The 16749-nt window shown below is 40.9% G+C and overlaps 1 protein-coding gene across 1 annotated transcript in view; it reads left to right on the top strand.

The window, feature by feature from the left end:
• The window catches only part of RAD23B (RAD23 nucleotide excision repair protein B), a 52750-nt gene extending 48806 nt beyond the window's left edge, over window positions 1-3944 (top strand). The window contains exon 10 of the mRNA XM_090038902.1: window positions 2884-3944. Coding sequence (XP_089895028.1) covers window positions 2884-2997 — 114 coding nt within the window. The 3' untranslated portion in view covers window positions 2998-3944. The remainder of the gene's footprint in view (window positions 1-2883) is intronic.
• The last annotated feature ends 12805 nt before the right edge of the window (window positions 3945-16749 follow it).

The following is a 16749-nucleotide window of genomic DNA, read 5'->3' as shown; positions in this document are numbered from 1 at the left end:
CAAGTGGTCAAAATCTATTGTAAATACTTTTAATCAAATGTGATGCCCGGGCGCCCACTAAATAAAATGGAGGGAAAGTCAAAATGGACCAGTGCCTTGAATCCCACTGTTAAGTACAGTAATGGCTGCTGTAATTCATAGCAAGTGAACTGGTTTGTTCCTTAAAACTGATGCCCAGAGCCATTAGACTAGCTCTGAGCTTTTGTAGTTAAGTAGATTATTTGAAGTCACTGTTTAACCCAGTTTGAAGTTTATTCAGTCAGTTGTAGGTCACTAAAATGCAAGTAAACATGCCTATAAACTGTTGCAGCTATGCAGACCTAAAGCAGTAAGTATTATATTCCTTTTTGTGGTGCTGTACAATAACTTATTTACACATGCAGTAATTAAAGCTTTGGAACAAACATTTCAGTACCATATTTACCCAAATCCAAGATGACTTTGAATTTAAGACAACCTCCCAATAATTGTAAACAATACCATGACAATTATAATTTTTGTTGTAATTCTCCCTGTATTTCAATCTAGTTATTGGGAGTTTATCTTAAATTTGTGCTTGCCCCTCCCGTCCTGCTGCTGCAGGAGGGTGGGGGTGAGGGGGAGAGTAGGAAGCCTGACCTATGCCATGTGTCATTCTCCTCACCTGCCACCACCCCCACCCACCCCATGCCTATACCCCCGTCAGTTGTCCCCACCAGTGCCTGCCCCCTGGCCTCTTCCCCCTGCAACTCCTACCACTGCTTACCCTATGCAATGACTTTGGTTCCAGCTCTGCCTCTGACTTTGGCCTGGGGTACAAAAAACACAATGGCCCTGATCAGTCAGTAGTAACAGCTACAGGTCCTCTGATGCTACACAATCCCTTACACTGTGCAATCTCGCTCCCTGCTGTCTGCCCCCACCCTGCTCTATGAGCCACCCCAGCCAAGGACAAACAGCAGCTATGGTTCCAGTGCCAGAAACACAGTTACTGCCTGCTCCAAGCCATACATAAATCCAAGATAACTTGTTTCCCCTCTTCCCCCCAGCCCCATGTTGACTGGGGGTGTTGGGGGAGGAGGGGAGAGGTGGGACTTATCATGGATTTCAATAAATATAGGAGTTGTTATCAGACTTTTCATGAATAGACTGAAGCTGCATTAGCAAAGTTGGCACCACTTCAGTTAAATGGCTTTGTAATATGCAGTAATTGCCACTGCCTGGCAACATTCTGACACGTTAACTGTGCTTGCCAAATGGAAATATGGCTTTGCAGTAGTTGTAGGTGGGAGCCTTAAGGTGTAAAGTGTCCATCTATCTTTACATCTCTTTCAGGAACTAGCCCTAAGGAAATTATAGCAATCCTCCTTTTGTAAACATCTGATTTTTGGTTTTGTTCAGCAGGATTTGCTTCAGTGCTGTTCTCAGACTGTTTTCTAGATCTGGCTGTCAAATAACATTTCCACAACAACTGTAGAAATGTTTTGTTCCCTTTCATGAAATACTTGAACTCTCTCAACCAATAAAACTTTGTCAAAACTTTCAGATTAACCCTCTAGAAAAGCTGGGAGATTGATTAGACTTGGCTAGTAAAGAAATTGGTGTTAGTGCGCTTTTCTCCTTTTAGGACTGCTTGGCACACCCCAGTTCTTCTAGTGGGGCCTAAATATTGTGCTGCCATTGGTACATGCACAATAATCTGTTAACAAATGTAATTGTTTTGAGCCAGGCAGCAGCAAGATCCAGTTGACATACGTAAGTGGGGCCCACTCAGCCTATGCAAGTAGTTGGAGGCTGTTTTTTTTTCTGGGCTGGCTTTTAAGTAAATCACTGGTTAGAAAGCATAGGTGTGTTAACGTGATCGATTTAAACAGAAATGAAGACTTCTTCATAGAGTGCCGGCTAAATCCAGAACTGAGCTTTATCATTCAAACAAATCAAATGATCCAGAGGTTACCAGCTTTCACGGCACCAACTGTTCTTGCCAGTTTGCCGGTTAAACTGAAATGCCCCTTTCAGGCAGATTAGCTCTGGACTCTGACTATACTTGTACAGCAGTCTGGTACCTTTATCAAACTTTCATATTTAAATTTGTGCCTAATGTCAAATGAATTTCTTCCACAGCAGTGCATGTATTGCTGATACATTCTAATGCTGTCAACACCAGTCTTAGTGCTGTATTTTCTGGCATACAACCCTCCCCTCCAACCAATGCACCCGGTTTTCAGGAAGAGTGGAATGAAGGGTAACATGGTTTTTCACTGACTAAATGAATGTAACCACCTTGTCGTGCTAAGGTAGCATGTGCTCACAAAGCTAACAGAGCAGTCACCCTCTTGTATGTCCCTGCTGCGGCCACCACCAAATTTTAATTCCCAATAGCAAGCAAAAACATTGACAGTCGCATTTGGGGGGAGCAGTCACCAGTGGTAGTTCCACTAATTCCCTAGCTGCAGCACATGCTCCAGCAAAAGCTTGAGGGTGTCTCTAAGTGAAACAGGGGAGAAAGGGAAAGTAAATTTGTGTATGCTGGATAGAGCAGTACATTGAGGTTGTGGGGCTCCCTAGCTGTTGGCTGTGTTTTGTCACTGAAGACACCCCAGCTTCTAGCAGCTGACTTTCAGAAAAAGTGCATGTGGTATACAAGAAAGTACAGTATGGCTTAATGCATTGATTAAAGTTAAACATGCAGAGAATGATTTATTAAATAATTGAATTTCCAGTCACCTGAGGAAAACACTTTATTTCAAAATCTCTAATAAGTGAAGAATCAAAAAAGGGAAACTTAACTACAATTCTGTTTCAGCAAGCAGGTTGCTGAAGTGGTGATATCTTAGCATATTAAACACAAAGTATTAAGATACAAACTTGGTGGTTCTAAATTCATTTCTTTTTTTTTTTTAGTTAAAGGCATTAGGATTCCCTGAAGGACTTGTGATACAGGCATATTTTGCTTGTGAGAAGAACGAAAACTTGGCTGCCAACTTCCTTCTACAACAGAACTTTGATGAAGATTGAAAGGGAGAGACTTTTTTATCTCACACTTCACACCAGTGCATTACACTAACTTTGTTCACTGGATTGTCTGGGATACTTGGGCTCATATCCACAGTACTAGGTGTATGGTATGGGGGGAGGGAGAAGAAAATATAGGAAACAAAGCAAGGATAAATAAAAGCATGTCTGCTTTAATGTAGCAGATGCAGCAAATCACACAGTGTAAAATATTATACAACCAAAAATCAGCTTCTGCAGGTATTTAGTTCCTTCTATAAACTGTAGGTTAACTTTTTTCTAGGTTTTCACTCTTACTGTACTAGTTCCAGAAATTTAGTGTAATGCCCTGCTTCATGTTTCTTTTTACTTAACATTGGTATTGGAAATAGCCTTTGCTACCTAGAATCTACAATCTGTATTTCATGGCAACACTGGATAATGGCTTTGTGAAATCTAAAAGATTTGAGCACCTGTAAACATAAATGCCAAAATATAGGTGGTTATTTTGCTGCTTCAGATGTATTAAACTAGTGCAAGAAGCCCATTATTTCATGTTTAATGCTGGATTTTAAGAAAATATCAGTTCCTTCAAATGAGAACCCATTATTGTTATGTTGAAATTTCTTGATCATTGAATGAGAAGACCCCTTCTAACATGATTTAAGAAACTGTATACATACAGGCAGACTTATTTTCCTGTTTACATCTTTTCATTTGGGGAAAAATGATAGCTATCTAATTACTGTTTACTTCAATGTTATGTTGCAGTAAAGGTTTTAAAAACAATCATTGCATGTTTGGTTTTGATGTATCCCTCTTTGTGAACTGAGCACTCTTTTTGCCAGAGCAGAAAATGTAAACTTCTCTCCATCCCAGTGAAACTTTATTTATTAAGCCAGATTCCACCCTTCTGCCTTTTTTTTGTTCAAATTTGATCCAACAAATACAGCTGGAAATATATCTCAAAACCAGGTGTCTAATGTTTGTAATACCTTCACTTAATTTTTGCTTCCATCGTCTTTGGGAGCATTGAACCATTGTGAGGCTACTGGCATTATATTGCTTTCAAATGGACTGTAATGTTCCAAGAGCTTCCTTTTCAGTAAGGGTAGTGTGTGTTCTTTATTGCTCTATTGCAGGGAGGGGAGAATTTAGACCTTGAGAAATAAATGAACAGTCAGGTTACTGCTTCCTGAAAGATTATGCACACCCACTTTTCCTTCTGTTAAAAGTAAGCTCTAATTGTAGAATTCAGAGTCTTATTTCTTTTATATGCTGTATAGCTAAGTCAACAAGCTTCCATGTAAGCATGTTTGGCTTGGTTGCCACAGATTTGTTAACTCTCTAGTGTTGAAGACTAAAATGACTTCTGGTTTCTCCTGAAGCCTCTTGCGTGACACATCCTCAGCATGGCAAGAGGATATAGTCTTGGGCATGTATCGTCATGCTTCAGCAACCCGTGTCTCCTAATTGAAAAAGAATGAACACATTTTATGTTTTTGGCTATAAAGTAGCTGTAATTCATCTTTCTAAAAAGCCTATTTAAACTTAATTGTTCACATCCTTGGGGACATGGTCCTGAATAGAGCAGGGATTTCTTTTGTATGGAATATTTAGCATGGTGATGGATCTTACTGTGGGGCCCCATCAGCCTGAATTGTATACCTTAGGAAAAAAAAATAGGGTGTCTTACATTTTTTGATACCAGGACGTCATCTATTACAGGCCCTTAGTGCAGAGCAGCAACTTTCAGTGCTGAAAATAATGTATTCCAGCAGGACAAAGGAAAGGGACAGCTATTTGCATGCCTCTAGCCTTAAAAGTTGTTGTTGGCTTTTTGTTTTGTGTGTATTATTTGTGCAAATGTCACTCTTAGACCTATTGCATGGCTATATAATGCCTGAATGCTAAGTATTTTAACTGTTGCAACAGTATTGTAGCTTCCAGTATGGGCCAGGAAACATCTCTGAACTTCTGTAACTTCTTTAAATTTCCCAAAATTTAACACAAGTACTAACCCCATTTTTTGTCTGAAGTGTGTTGCAAAGCCTTAAGCAGGAGCCTCGATATTTGTTTCTTGATGACTAGTATGGCTTAACAGCCACTGCTTTGCTTTTATAAAATTAAGTTAAAGTATATAGACAGTAAATAGCTTGATAAATACATGAAAAAATACTAGCTCTGTGATACAAAATTGCGCAGGTGCCCTCTGCTACACTACTTATAACAAGCCAACACAACTCAAGCTCTGTAGAAGACTCCCAGAAATGAAACATCGCCACACTGTGAAAATAGTAGTCTTCTGTTATTGATAAGATCAATTAAAAGGAAGGGGAAATAAAATAACACTGGTCATGAGTATTCATGTATTAGTTGATTCCAGTTTGATTTTGAAGCATTTGCTGTTGTCCTCAGTGTTTTTTAAATCCTATGTTGAACTGAAGTAGAATACTTCAGGCTTTTCTGCACTTAAATACTTCTAGCCACTTGCAGGCTTGTGCATCAGGCAGGAAGAATTTGTGGTTATAGTCTCAAGCCTTGCCAACAGTTCAGAAAATAAAATGCCTTTTTTCCCCCCTCATTAATACAGCTGTTCTGATGCTGCCATTGGTGTAGTTTTTGGTGAAGGTCAGATATAAGCATTGGTACCACACTGAAAAACTGCAGCACAACTTTTACTAGTCACACTGTACCTGCATCATGTGCTTGACGGGGTGCGAGGGAATGTGTGATGCATTTGTCAGAGGCGTACATTGCAAAATGCCAATATCTTTATAGCCACAACTGAAATGGAACAACTGTGAGGCTACTCTCGGCTACAGAGTTTGGCCAGCAAAATTGTGTTGCTTTGTGCTTGCAGCTTCTCTTTGGCAGGTTGCTCCCCCTCCCTTTCTGCCAGCTGTGTTAAGCTACACCTACTGAATGACATTTAGCTTATGCTGGCCTAAGGCTTGTAGAGATGCTCTGCAAGTTACTAAGGTCCCTTCAGCAGCAGGTGCCCTCCTGGGGTACATTTTATGGTTGGTCAACTTTGTCATGCTCAGTGGAGTTGTGCAAAGCTCTATGGATGTGATGTGGTGGAGGTGGCGGTTGCTGCTTGCTGACCCCAAAAGCTTGTCCTCAGATGCAAAGCACCTGTTTTTATGGCAGTCAAGGCCCTGAGCACTGTGGTTGTCTGTCCTCAAGGCCTTTATTACTCATGATTTATGCTGGAATTTTCAAAGGAAAAACTGCATGTTAAAGGCTTAGCAGCTTTCCTGTTTGTGGTTTAAACTTATTCTCAAGGCCCCTGTGCTGTCATCTTTTAAATACTATGGATTGTAATCCTTGTTTTAATTCAGAATTCTCTCTGCGACAGCAGCCCAGAAGTTTAGATGCATGCTTTTCTTTCCACTCGTGGGAAGAGATTATTGCTTGGAAAAGAATGATAAAGGCATACCAGTTCAGAGTATATTCACTGTGATTTTGGGCAAGTTTTAAACATCAGTATTTGGTATACAAGTTTGAATAAGATTAGGGCCATACAACTACATCCTTAGCTCATATAGTACTTCTGTTGGCTTCTCTGGATGACTGATTTTACTCTGGTTGAGGCTCTGACCCATAGTGAATTCAGTGAGAAATAGTATTACGAGTATTTCATTCTGCCCTTCCTGCCTCTGTAGGAAGAGATTTTTACTCTTCAGGTGACTCAAAACTTGTGCTTACAGACTCCTTTAAACTCAATAGAAACTAACCTGAGGGTGAAGGAGGAGAAATAAAACCCCTTTGTTCCAGGAAATATTTCCCCCCTTCTTTGGAGGGTGTTAGCCGTGTTGCTTCTAAAATTGAATTGCATTTTTTAGAGACTTATCTTGAAGCAAATGTAGTTACGGAGCAGTAGAGTGAAAAATTGTGTGTACACACTATTTTTCAGTTATGGAGTAGCAAAATGAAAAATTGTGTGTGGTTTTTTGTTTTTGGTTTTTTTTTTTTTATACTAGCTTCAGTCACAGGTTGAGAGGACACCTACAAGAAAGGTTACTGACTTGGCTGCCACAGCCTAGCTGCTAGGACTCCTTTGTTCATGCTTATGCTGCAAATAGGAGATCTGTAAAACAAATAACAACTGGCTGAAGAAACGTAGTGGGGGGGTGGAAATTGGGACCCCTCCCTCATTTGAGCCCTGTGATTATACCTGATTAACAAGATGAATGGAGAAGGAGAATCAAAGAAGCGAGTCAGAAGGGCTAAGGGGAGTCTACTCATTTGCAGCAATGCCTGGGAAGAGCAACAGCTTCTTTCCAGTAACCTTTCTGCAAGGCACACTTTCCTGACTATTCATGTGAGATGCTGTAATAGCAGCAGTGACTTAAGAACATGGTACCAACATGCTGCTGCTACAGGTGTTGACTCTACTTGCTATGGTAGATTGAGAGAGGTAGGATATAACTTAGCTGAAAGCCTACTTTGTTGGATGCTGTGTGTGCTAGGTTAGTGTTGTAGGTTGGTGCTGATATAACTAGTTTCTGATTGTGCAGGATGGGTGAGTGTATTTATTCTGACAAGTGGACTTTTACTGCAACATAAGCCTGTGGTTTTATTTAGATAGCTTCTCGCTGCGCAATGAACAGTAGTTTCTCATTTTAGAGCAAAGTGCTTTAGGACTAACAACCTCAGCTTAGACCCATTGTTCTAAAGTGGCATTAATGCCCAGCTTAATAATTAGCAGCACAGTCTAAGTACATTATTGCTGTTCACCCTTGCTTCTGTGTTATGTTTCTGAGGCCCCCTTGTGATTCAGAACACATCTTGTATGTTGTTGGTGCCCGGACATATGGTACCCAAATGATGATAAGTATTTGAAGGCTTTGTTTCCTAGACCACCTCAGCACCCAGCAGCACTCGGAAGAAACGGATTGTTAGATGACTTAATCCTCTGTAGGCTTCTTGCTGGCAGTTGTGCTAAGATGTGCGTAATAGTGTTAGTATAAATACTGAATGCCCTAGTAGAGGGGCGTCCTTGGGATTTCTGTTGACTGAGATAACAAGGATTTCAGAGGAGATAGGCTAGGAATAATCACACACCAAATAGGTTTTATGCCAGCTACCAAGCAGATTTATTTTGACAACTAGGGGATAGATTCACTGCTGTCTGTGTAATCTGAAGTATGTGAATCCTAAATACTACAGCAGCCGAAGTAGGGGTAGGTGGGACAGGTGAAATGACTAGCTCATACATGGCCTTATTTTTAGAACTGGCCAATATTTTCCAAGTTATCATTTTGATTTATATGAAAACAAAATTAATGAATTCCTCTCCCTCAACTCTTGGCTTTTTCCAACTGTGTAAAATGTCTGTGTATTATAGGAATGTAGTATCACTACCCGTGGTTGGGAGTCTCTGGTAACTGCAGAATCCTCTGTTAACATTAGGGGGTATCTGGTCTTGATTCATGTAAAAGAGCAAGCAGTAGAGGGGGGAGGATGGGCTACAAGCTTTTGTAGGGTTATTTCAAATCTGTAATTTTCTACCGAAGAAAATGTTAAGAGTGAAGTACTGAAGGGAGTTTGTGGCTAGGGAAGAGCAATAAAAGACCCTCAGAGAGGTAAACGTCTGTCACTGTATACAAGCATTCTATTTTTGATGTGTACTCATTGCCTGAGCTGTGTCTGTCTGCCTGCTTGGCTCTGCTTTGAGGATGAAAACAGGTAAGACAGTATTTTGCCATCATTGTGCAGTGGTAGTAATCAGAAATGGTTTTTAATCCTCACTGCACCTCACTCCACGCTGGTCTGGTATCTTCAATTCTTTTGCCACCTTTGCTGTTTGCATTGAGTGGGGATAGAAAACCTGGGTAAGATGCTACATTTCATGAGTAATGCTTATTGCTTGTTTTATGGTGCTCCCTGCTCATTATGCACAACATACTGTATTCACCCTTGGCAATTCAAAGGGTTGTGCAGACCACAGAGGAACCCATAAAGTGCAGTTCAGTTGGAGAATTCTGATGGGAGGATGCAATATATCTAGTGGCTGAAAATGCACAACCTGCTGGCACTTTCCTTAAAGTCCAAATTGTGCTTTCTAAGATGTTGTAATAATGGTGAGGAACACTTAGTGGCAGAAGAGCTGCAGGGTTTGGAGAAGAACTGCTCAAAATGTAGGAAATGAAGCCCTAATTGGAAACTGGTTTTTGCAGTGCCCATCAGGTAAGGAATGACTCATTGCTTAATGTGGGTGTGGAATTGTTGATGCACCTAAGTGTCAGCAGAGTTCTGTTGTATCAAAGGAAATGTCCCTTAGAATAGAAACTGTCTCCAAGAAGCAAGTGAAGACAAGACTCCATCCCCTGACCATGCTCTTAACTTTGTTCATTTATAGATCTACTTCGTCCATAACCAGGTTGGTGTTAGAAATTAGCAGCTAATTGGCATTCCCAAAAGGGCAGTACAGTAACTTAGCTGCTGCTTTATGAAGTGTAAAGTTCTACTAACTTGCTCTTCCAAGTGCCTTCTGTGGGAAAGGAAAGGGATCTCAGGTGCCTGAGAGCAACTCACAGTCTCTCATACACTGACTGTCATCTAGTAGGATGGTGCAGATATATCCTACTTTGGCCTATGAGACACTGGTGTTTGGAAGGGGGGGCAGTGCTTGCAAGCTCAGCAGTTCAAGTGCTAGAGATGCATTCAAAACCAAAAAGGTCATCTGTTTCTTTCCATCAAAACTATGAACATGGCAAAAGGAGGGGTAGTTGGAAGGGAGATCCATATGGAAGAGGAAGGAATAGGAGCTTCATTGACTCCTGCTTTAGTGAAAACCCTTACTCATCAGTGTGGAAGGACAGTTTTGCAAATACAGGACAGGGATGGAAGAATGCACAAAACAATGCTGAGTACACCAGCATTTGCCACAGCTCCAGCCTCATAGGAGGCTTCTTGCCCTATCTCACTGAGTAGAGGGTGATCTGTCTGATGCTGTGTAGGGGGGAACAGCACATCATCTTCAATAAGAAAGGGTGTGAAATAAACAGTATCTTGGGGGTTAGAATGAAATAAGAAAAATGGGATTGGTTGCAGCATCTTCCGGTGCATAGGAAGGCTTGGTGCCATTTTCAGCATTTCAATGCTCTTGCACTGTCTTAGAGCATTTAGTGAAGGAAATACTTCATTTCAAGTGTTAATTAGCTCCTGCTCGTTTCCTGAAAGTCCACCGGGTATTTAAAATCACTTATTGAATGCAAGTGTGGAGGAAGAAAGGAGTGTTTGCATGAACATAAATACAATGATAGGTGATAGTATGGCGATACAACCATTAGATCACTTAGTTAGCCCTTGCCTTCTGCCTGATTTAAAGCTAATGCAGCTAATGACCTCTGCTCATTAGAGTATTGCCCATAAGCAGAGAAGCTGCAAGTTCATTATGCAGCTCCTTCCAAATTAAATATAGGAAAAACCTTTGTATTGTATGCCTCTTATGTTTATGTATTACAGAAAAAAGGGCTTATAGGGAATATATAAATAGATTTTTAGTGAGCCTGTTTTTATATAGTTTGTCCTGTTAGCCTAGCTGCCTTTAGTTACTAATCTAAATGTATAGGGTTCCCTGAGAAGGGGAAATATTACCCATTACCAAAAATAGTGTTTCTTTGCATTCATAGTATGGCTTTAAGGTTTGATGTTTTCAGGTGCTGTGTGTCAGATTGAGGATCTGAGAATCATCTGGTGGTACAAAGCATATTTTTTAGCCCTGCCAAGTCCTGAGAAATGAGGCTTTAAAAACCAGTGTCTCTATGGAAAAGTCCCAAGGCTGTCTTGCTTGTTTTGGGCCGTAGGCCAGGGTAGTTTGGGCAATGGAAGGCAATTCGACATTTGGGGAAAGGCATTCCTGTGCGATTACTAATCTGTTTTGAAAAACCTGCTCTCTGAATCTGCTGCAGAGATTGGAATGTTAAACTAAGTCCCAGAAGAGCTAAACCAGTATACAGGTAAGGTGGTTAGTGATGGATAATAACTTATATTTAGTTACCATCTGATACATTATCAACTTATCACATGGAAATGACCTCAACTATGGGTTTGGGTATATAAACATTTGAAAACATTAAAATTGGCTTTGCATTCCTATTTTCCATGAAGAGTGACATATGCTTGCAGTTGACATTATTGAGAAAAGAGACTTGAATACAATTTTGGTATCTTTATGGTGTGTGCTGGTTTTTGTGTGTAATGGTATTCCAAATATGAGTGTATAAATCCAAGTACAAATCTTAGCATGTGATTTCTGGGGAAGAGGGAAGGAAATGGGAACACAATATTGCACATCTGGATGTTTGTGAAACTTTATTGTTTTCTCAGCTTTAAGCAAAGGAAATATGAACATGTGATTGAACAGATCTGAGCAAGTTAAATATTCCTAGAGGCTAGCCGTCCCCTTCTAATGAATCGATTCTTCTGCAGGAAGTAGTGATTGATGAAGTGTTCATGACTGGGGGTAGGGGGCCTGCACTACCAGTGTTGCTTTAAGGGTGGGGAAGCCCTGTCACATGCAGCTTGCCTGGTGAGCAGCCCCCAGCTGTGCTACAGGGAAGGGAAGAGGAAAGAAGAGAAGTTGGCAATAGCTAGAGGCAAGGAGACAAACTGCTGGATGTTGGTGAGGACTGGGACAAGGCAGGATGGGCTCTGGAAGTTGATTTGGTTTGGGAGGTAGACTGAAGATACAGATTGGAAAAGAACTCAAGGATGAAAAGATACTGGGAATGGGGATTTATTCATAGACACTGATGCAGGGATGGGAAGTTGGATTAGTGAAGTTAGGGACAGAAGTAACATTTGGGCAGAAACAGAGAAGGTTCTGTCACTGCACTTTCTGTTCCAGAAATGGAGCCCAAAGCATTGGTGTTTTACCATCCCTCTACTCTCAGCAAATAGCTGTGAATCCCCTCCACATCCTTCTCCCACTAGAGAGGGAAAGTGTCTCATTCTTCTCTAGTGGCTGCTCATAAAGCAGCACATGCTACTACTGCTCTCTCTCAACTTAGTGCAGGTAGGAGGAGCCTATGGTTGATCTAATGGTTCCAATCATGTTGGTGGACCATGTAGGGGAAGTACGAATCTGTGTCATGTAGTTTCTGCTTTTCAGTTTGCTTTTGGAGCAATGCACCATGGAATTGCATAACTTAAGATTTTTCATAACGCATATACAGAATGGGGCCAAACATATACAGTATGGGCAACCTTTGTTCTGTCATTTTCTAAGTTTTTGCGTATGTGACATTTTGGAGCAAACTCGAACTAAATTTCTACACTCCTTTTTTTTTTTTAATTGAAAGATGCTGTCCAGTGTTCAGTATGGGTCTGATTCTGTTGCCTTTATGTGCAGTAACACTGTGCTGCCTTAGGAATCCTGTAGAAATTAATGAAACCTAAAGGCCTCATTCAGTTGCCCCTTAAGATGATGTGAAGATCCCCTCACTTGATATCAGTACCAATTGCATTTAGCCTTAATTGTAGAGAAAGTTACAACTGTGAGGAAATATAGTAGAATCGGGCACAACATGATTTAACAATTCTTGAAGTGATGCTCCGATCACAGCTTACAAACAGCATGAGTCTCTCCAGCTTACTAGCTGCTCTCCAGGTAGTGTACTTTTTTTTTTCAAATATGTGCATCTGTTTTTCCTGTAGTCATGAATAATTAGACGTGGCAGAATTCGATTTTAAAAAAAAAATTAATTTCAGTAGCTAAAATCAATATTTTTAAGCATTTTATTTTGCTTTTTAACGATTTTTAAATTTTCAGCATGGCACAAAGTTAGTGGGGGGGCAGACAACTTAGAAATGACAGTATATGTTAAAGATGTACAAAAACTAGAACTCTTGGTTCCAAAATGATACCTTTTATTAGACCAACTGGAAAATGGCAAGAAAATTGTCCTTTTGTGCAAGCTTTTGGAATCAATGCCCCTTCGTTAGGCTCTGGGAAAAGTGTAGATGGTACAAGATGGTAAAAAGTCCCCATTGGTAGGAAATAAACTTCATTTTGTATAGTGTTAAAAAGTTTTTATAAAATTACATGTCAAAATATAAAAAGTAAATATCCATACATACATCAGTCATGCCAGCTTTAAATCATTCTGTTTGTTCATTAGGAAAGAGCTGGTTGGGCAGGGACCAGAAGAGGAGGGAAGTGGCACTCCCAGAGCTGTGGGAACACAGGAACAGGCAGTGGCCATCCTTGGCCTCCTTGGGCTTAGCTGGCCCAGCCTGGGCAGAGCCCTGCTGCCATTGGGGGAGCCGGGAATATCCTCCTGCTTTGGGCTTTGGGTAGGGGTTTGTTTAAGCAGCCTACTATCTCCAACTGGCTTCAGGAGCAGCTAATTAACTGCTTAATTAATGAGTCATTGGGCTGCCCATTGTTTTCCTCGTCTCTGTCTCTGTCTCCACTGCTCAGTAAGGATAAGGATTCCCTGTTACAGTCCCCTTCCTACACTTTTTGATTATTACCAATGGAAATACTTTTGCTTTAGTCTGTGAGCATGAGGTGAGGTTATGTTTATTGATTAAAAATTGAATCTTGCCAAGCCTATGAATAATACAACACATGTAACACATGATGTACAAACACTAACTTGGTGTTTCTTAACCTTTTTAGACTTGAGTCACCCCTTGGAAAAAAGCTAGCTCCTAATTTACACTTGTTTATATGTGACCCCTTGGAAAAAAGCTAGCTCCTAGTTTATATGCGACTACAGGAAACTAATACAGCAGTTTTTCTGTTGCAAAGAACTCAGAAAAAACACAGCAGGTCGGAACATATTTAATGCTGTGGATGCCTATTTGAAATCTCTAGGTTTATCTTGTGTACAAGGATTTTTTTTTTTGCAATTTCTCAGTTGGTCTAATAAAAGGTATCATTTGGGAACCAAGAGTCCTAGATTTTTATATTTCTGTGGGGTTTATCTTGTGATTCATGTTTGCATGCACAAGAATGCTAACCTTACATGGAACCTCAGGGGCACCTTTGAAAGGATCTCAAGGCACCCCAAGGTACTGCAAAATCACTACACTAATGTAGTGTGTAGGCTTTTTTGAATTGGCGTGTTTGCCATGATCAGCTTGGGTTGTGTATGGTGGTGTGGTTTTTTGATGCTGACCCATTCATATGGCTCCCAAACCGCTTAGGATGGAGTGTCACTGTTCTAGAGCATAGTACACTGAAATCAGCAAGCTCTTCTCTATAGTAATGATATGGAATAACTGGAATAATCTATGCTAAAATGTGACGGGGTGCTCTTATGGAGCTGGACTGTCAAGGACTGTCAACTAAAATTACTTGCATCCTTCCTAAACCAGGCCCTAAACAAATTCCCTATTCCATACATAAAGACTAAAGAAACCATAGGTCCCATATGGAATGCATAAGGCAATCTATTTACAGATGATGCAGAGATGTTTGAAGTATTTAATGCTTTTTTTTTTCCTGCAGTCTTCACAAATAGGAGCAGCTATCAAATGACAAGTGCAGTTGCCATCAGAGGTAGAGAAGGAGTCAAACAGCTTAGAGTAATGGTAGAACAAGTTAGGGATTACTTGGAGAAGTCAGATGCTCTCAAGTCAGTAGGCCCAGATGGAATGCACTTTAGGGTACTGAAGGATTTGGCTGAAGTATTTTCAGAGCCATTGGCTATCTTCTTTGAGAACTTGTGGGGTTGGAAAAAGGACAAGCATAGTGCCCTTCTTTAAAAAAAGGGAAGAAGGAGGATTTGTGGAGTTACAGATTGGTCAGTCTGAGTTAGATACCTAGAAAAATTATGACAGTGGTTCCCAAAGAATGTGCCTTGACACACTAGTGTGTCCTGTGAGTGGTGGAAGTGTGCTGAGAAAAATGATACTTTATCGTTATCAGATCTGGGTCATGGAGCCATGACCTTTGGCTTATGGGGTTCCCCATGGGTCTGGAAATTTGGCAGTGTGGGAGTGGTGGCGATTAAAACTGCCACTGCTCCTCCACTGCCAAATTTCTAAGCTTGGCATGGTGAGATTGGGCCCTAGCTGCACTGGCCATGCACTGTGAGAGCAGACCCATAGACCAGATCCCAGCATTGCTCATCCAACCTACAGGGCCAAAAGGTTGGGCACCACTGTGTAATTCTTTCATATATACACATATTTCTTTTCAGATGTAAGAAGAAAGCATACTGCCAATTTTAATCCAGAAAAAAATGTGCCTAGGGTGGCAAAAGTTTGAGAAACACTAGATTATGGATTCCTCAAGGAATCTATTGTGGAGCATCTAGAGGCAAACAAGGTGATCAGAGAAACAGCCAGCATGGATTCACCAGGAGCAAGTCATGCCTGACCAAGTTGATTTCCCTTTATGATGAAGTGACAGGCTCTGGATGGGAGAAGAGCAGTGGATGTGGTGTATCTTGACTTTTAGCAATGTTTTTGATACCAGCTCCCATAACTTTCTCATTAAGCTAAGGAAATACAGACTAGATGAAAGTACTGTAGAGTGGATACATAACTGGTTGGATTATCTTGCTCAGTGAGTAGCCATCAATGTCTCAGTGTCTAGCAGGGAGGTAGTATCAAGTGGGTTTCCCCAGGTGTCTGTCCTGGGTCTGGTACTGTTTAATATTTTCATCAATGAGTTAGATAATTGGATCAAGTGCATACTGAGAAAAGTTGCAGACAACACCAAGTTGGGTGGAGTTACAGACACTCTGGAGTGCAGGGTTTGGATCCAGAATGACCTGGATACACTGAAACAATGGTATACAATCAACCAGATGAAATTCAACAAGGACAAGTGCAAAGTTCTGCACTTGGGAATAATTGCATGCACACATACAGATTGAATAATGACTGGCTAGGCTACGGTACTGCAGAGAAGGATCTGGGGGGTGTAGTTGACCATAAGCTGAATATGAGCCAACAGTGTGCTCTTGTGGCAGAACAGGCCAGCAATATACTGGGCTCATCTACATGTTCATTAATGTGCTGGAGTTACTGTGCATTACGTTTAGTGCTTGATTAACCACATACTAATTCAATGCACAGTAACTTCACACTACTGCCCAGTAGCACCGGTGCATGGGTTTTTAAATGCGCAGTAGCCTAATACTACTGCATAGTAACATATTAGCATGGCTTTTGCCAGGCATGCTACTGAGCACTGTTATTAGGCTACTGTACAGTTAGTGTCACATGTAGAAGTGCCCACTGGGTAGTATTAAAAAGAGTGTCACTTGCAAATCAAAGGAAGTGATCCTTCTATCCTATTCAGCTTTGCTGAGGCCCCTCCTAAAGCAGTGTGTCCAGTTTTGGGCCTCACACTTCAAGAAGAATGTGGACAAATTGGAAAGAGTCGAGTGAAAAGCAACAAAATGATTAGAGGCCTGGGAAGCATCCATTATAAGAAATGGCTGAAGAACTAGGGTTATTTAGTCTGGAGAAGAGAAGCCTTGGGAGGGGGAATTTGATAACAGTCTTCAAATACCTGAAGGGTGGTTGGAGATGCGCTTTTTCTCTGTGACTGCAGGGGACAGGACTAGGAGGAATGGACTCAGAAAGAGGTTTAAATTGGAATGCAAGGAAGTTTTGGGAATTGTATAAAAAGATGCCAAGGAAGCTGAAGATGAGGATCTAGATGACAGTGGTAAGAGAAGTGCCATTACATGGAGAAATCAGAAGGAAGGATGAAAGGGCACTTGAGTGACCTGAAGTGAGGATGCAAAGGTGGATATTGGGTGTTTCACAGAGAAAGGACATTAGGAAATAATTGTGTGT

The sequence above is a fragment of the Crocodylus siamensis genome, chromosome 3, assembly GCF_052110815.1.
Source record: "Crocodylus siamensis isolate JL-2025a chromosome 3, ASM5211081v1, whole genome shotgun sequence".
Lineage (NCBI taxonomy): Eukaryota > Metazoa > Chordata > Crocodylia > Crocodylidae > Crocodylus > Crocodylus siamensis.
The sequence above is the reverse complement of the archived record's forward strand: the minus strand, read 5'-3'. Positions and strand labels throughout refer to the sequence as shown.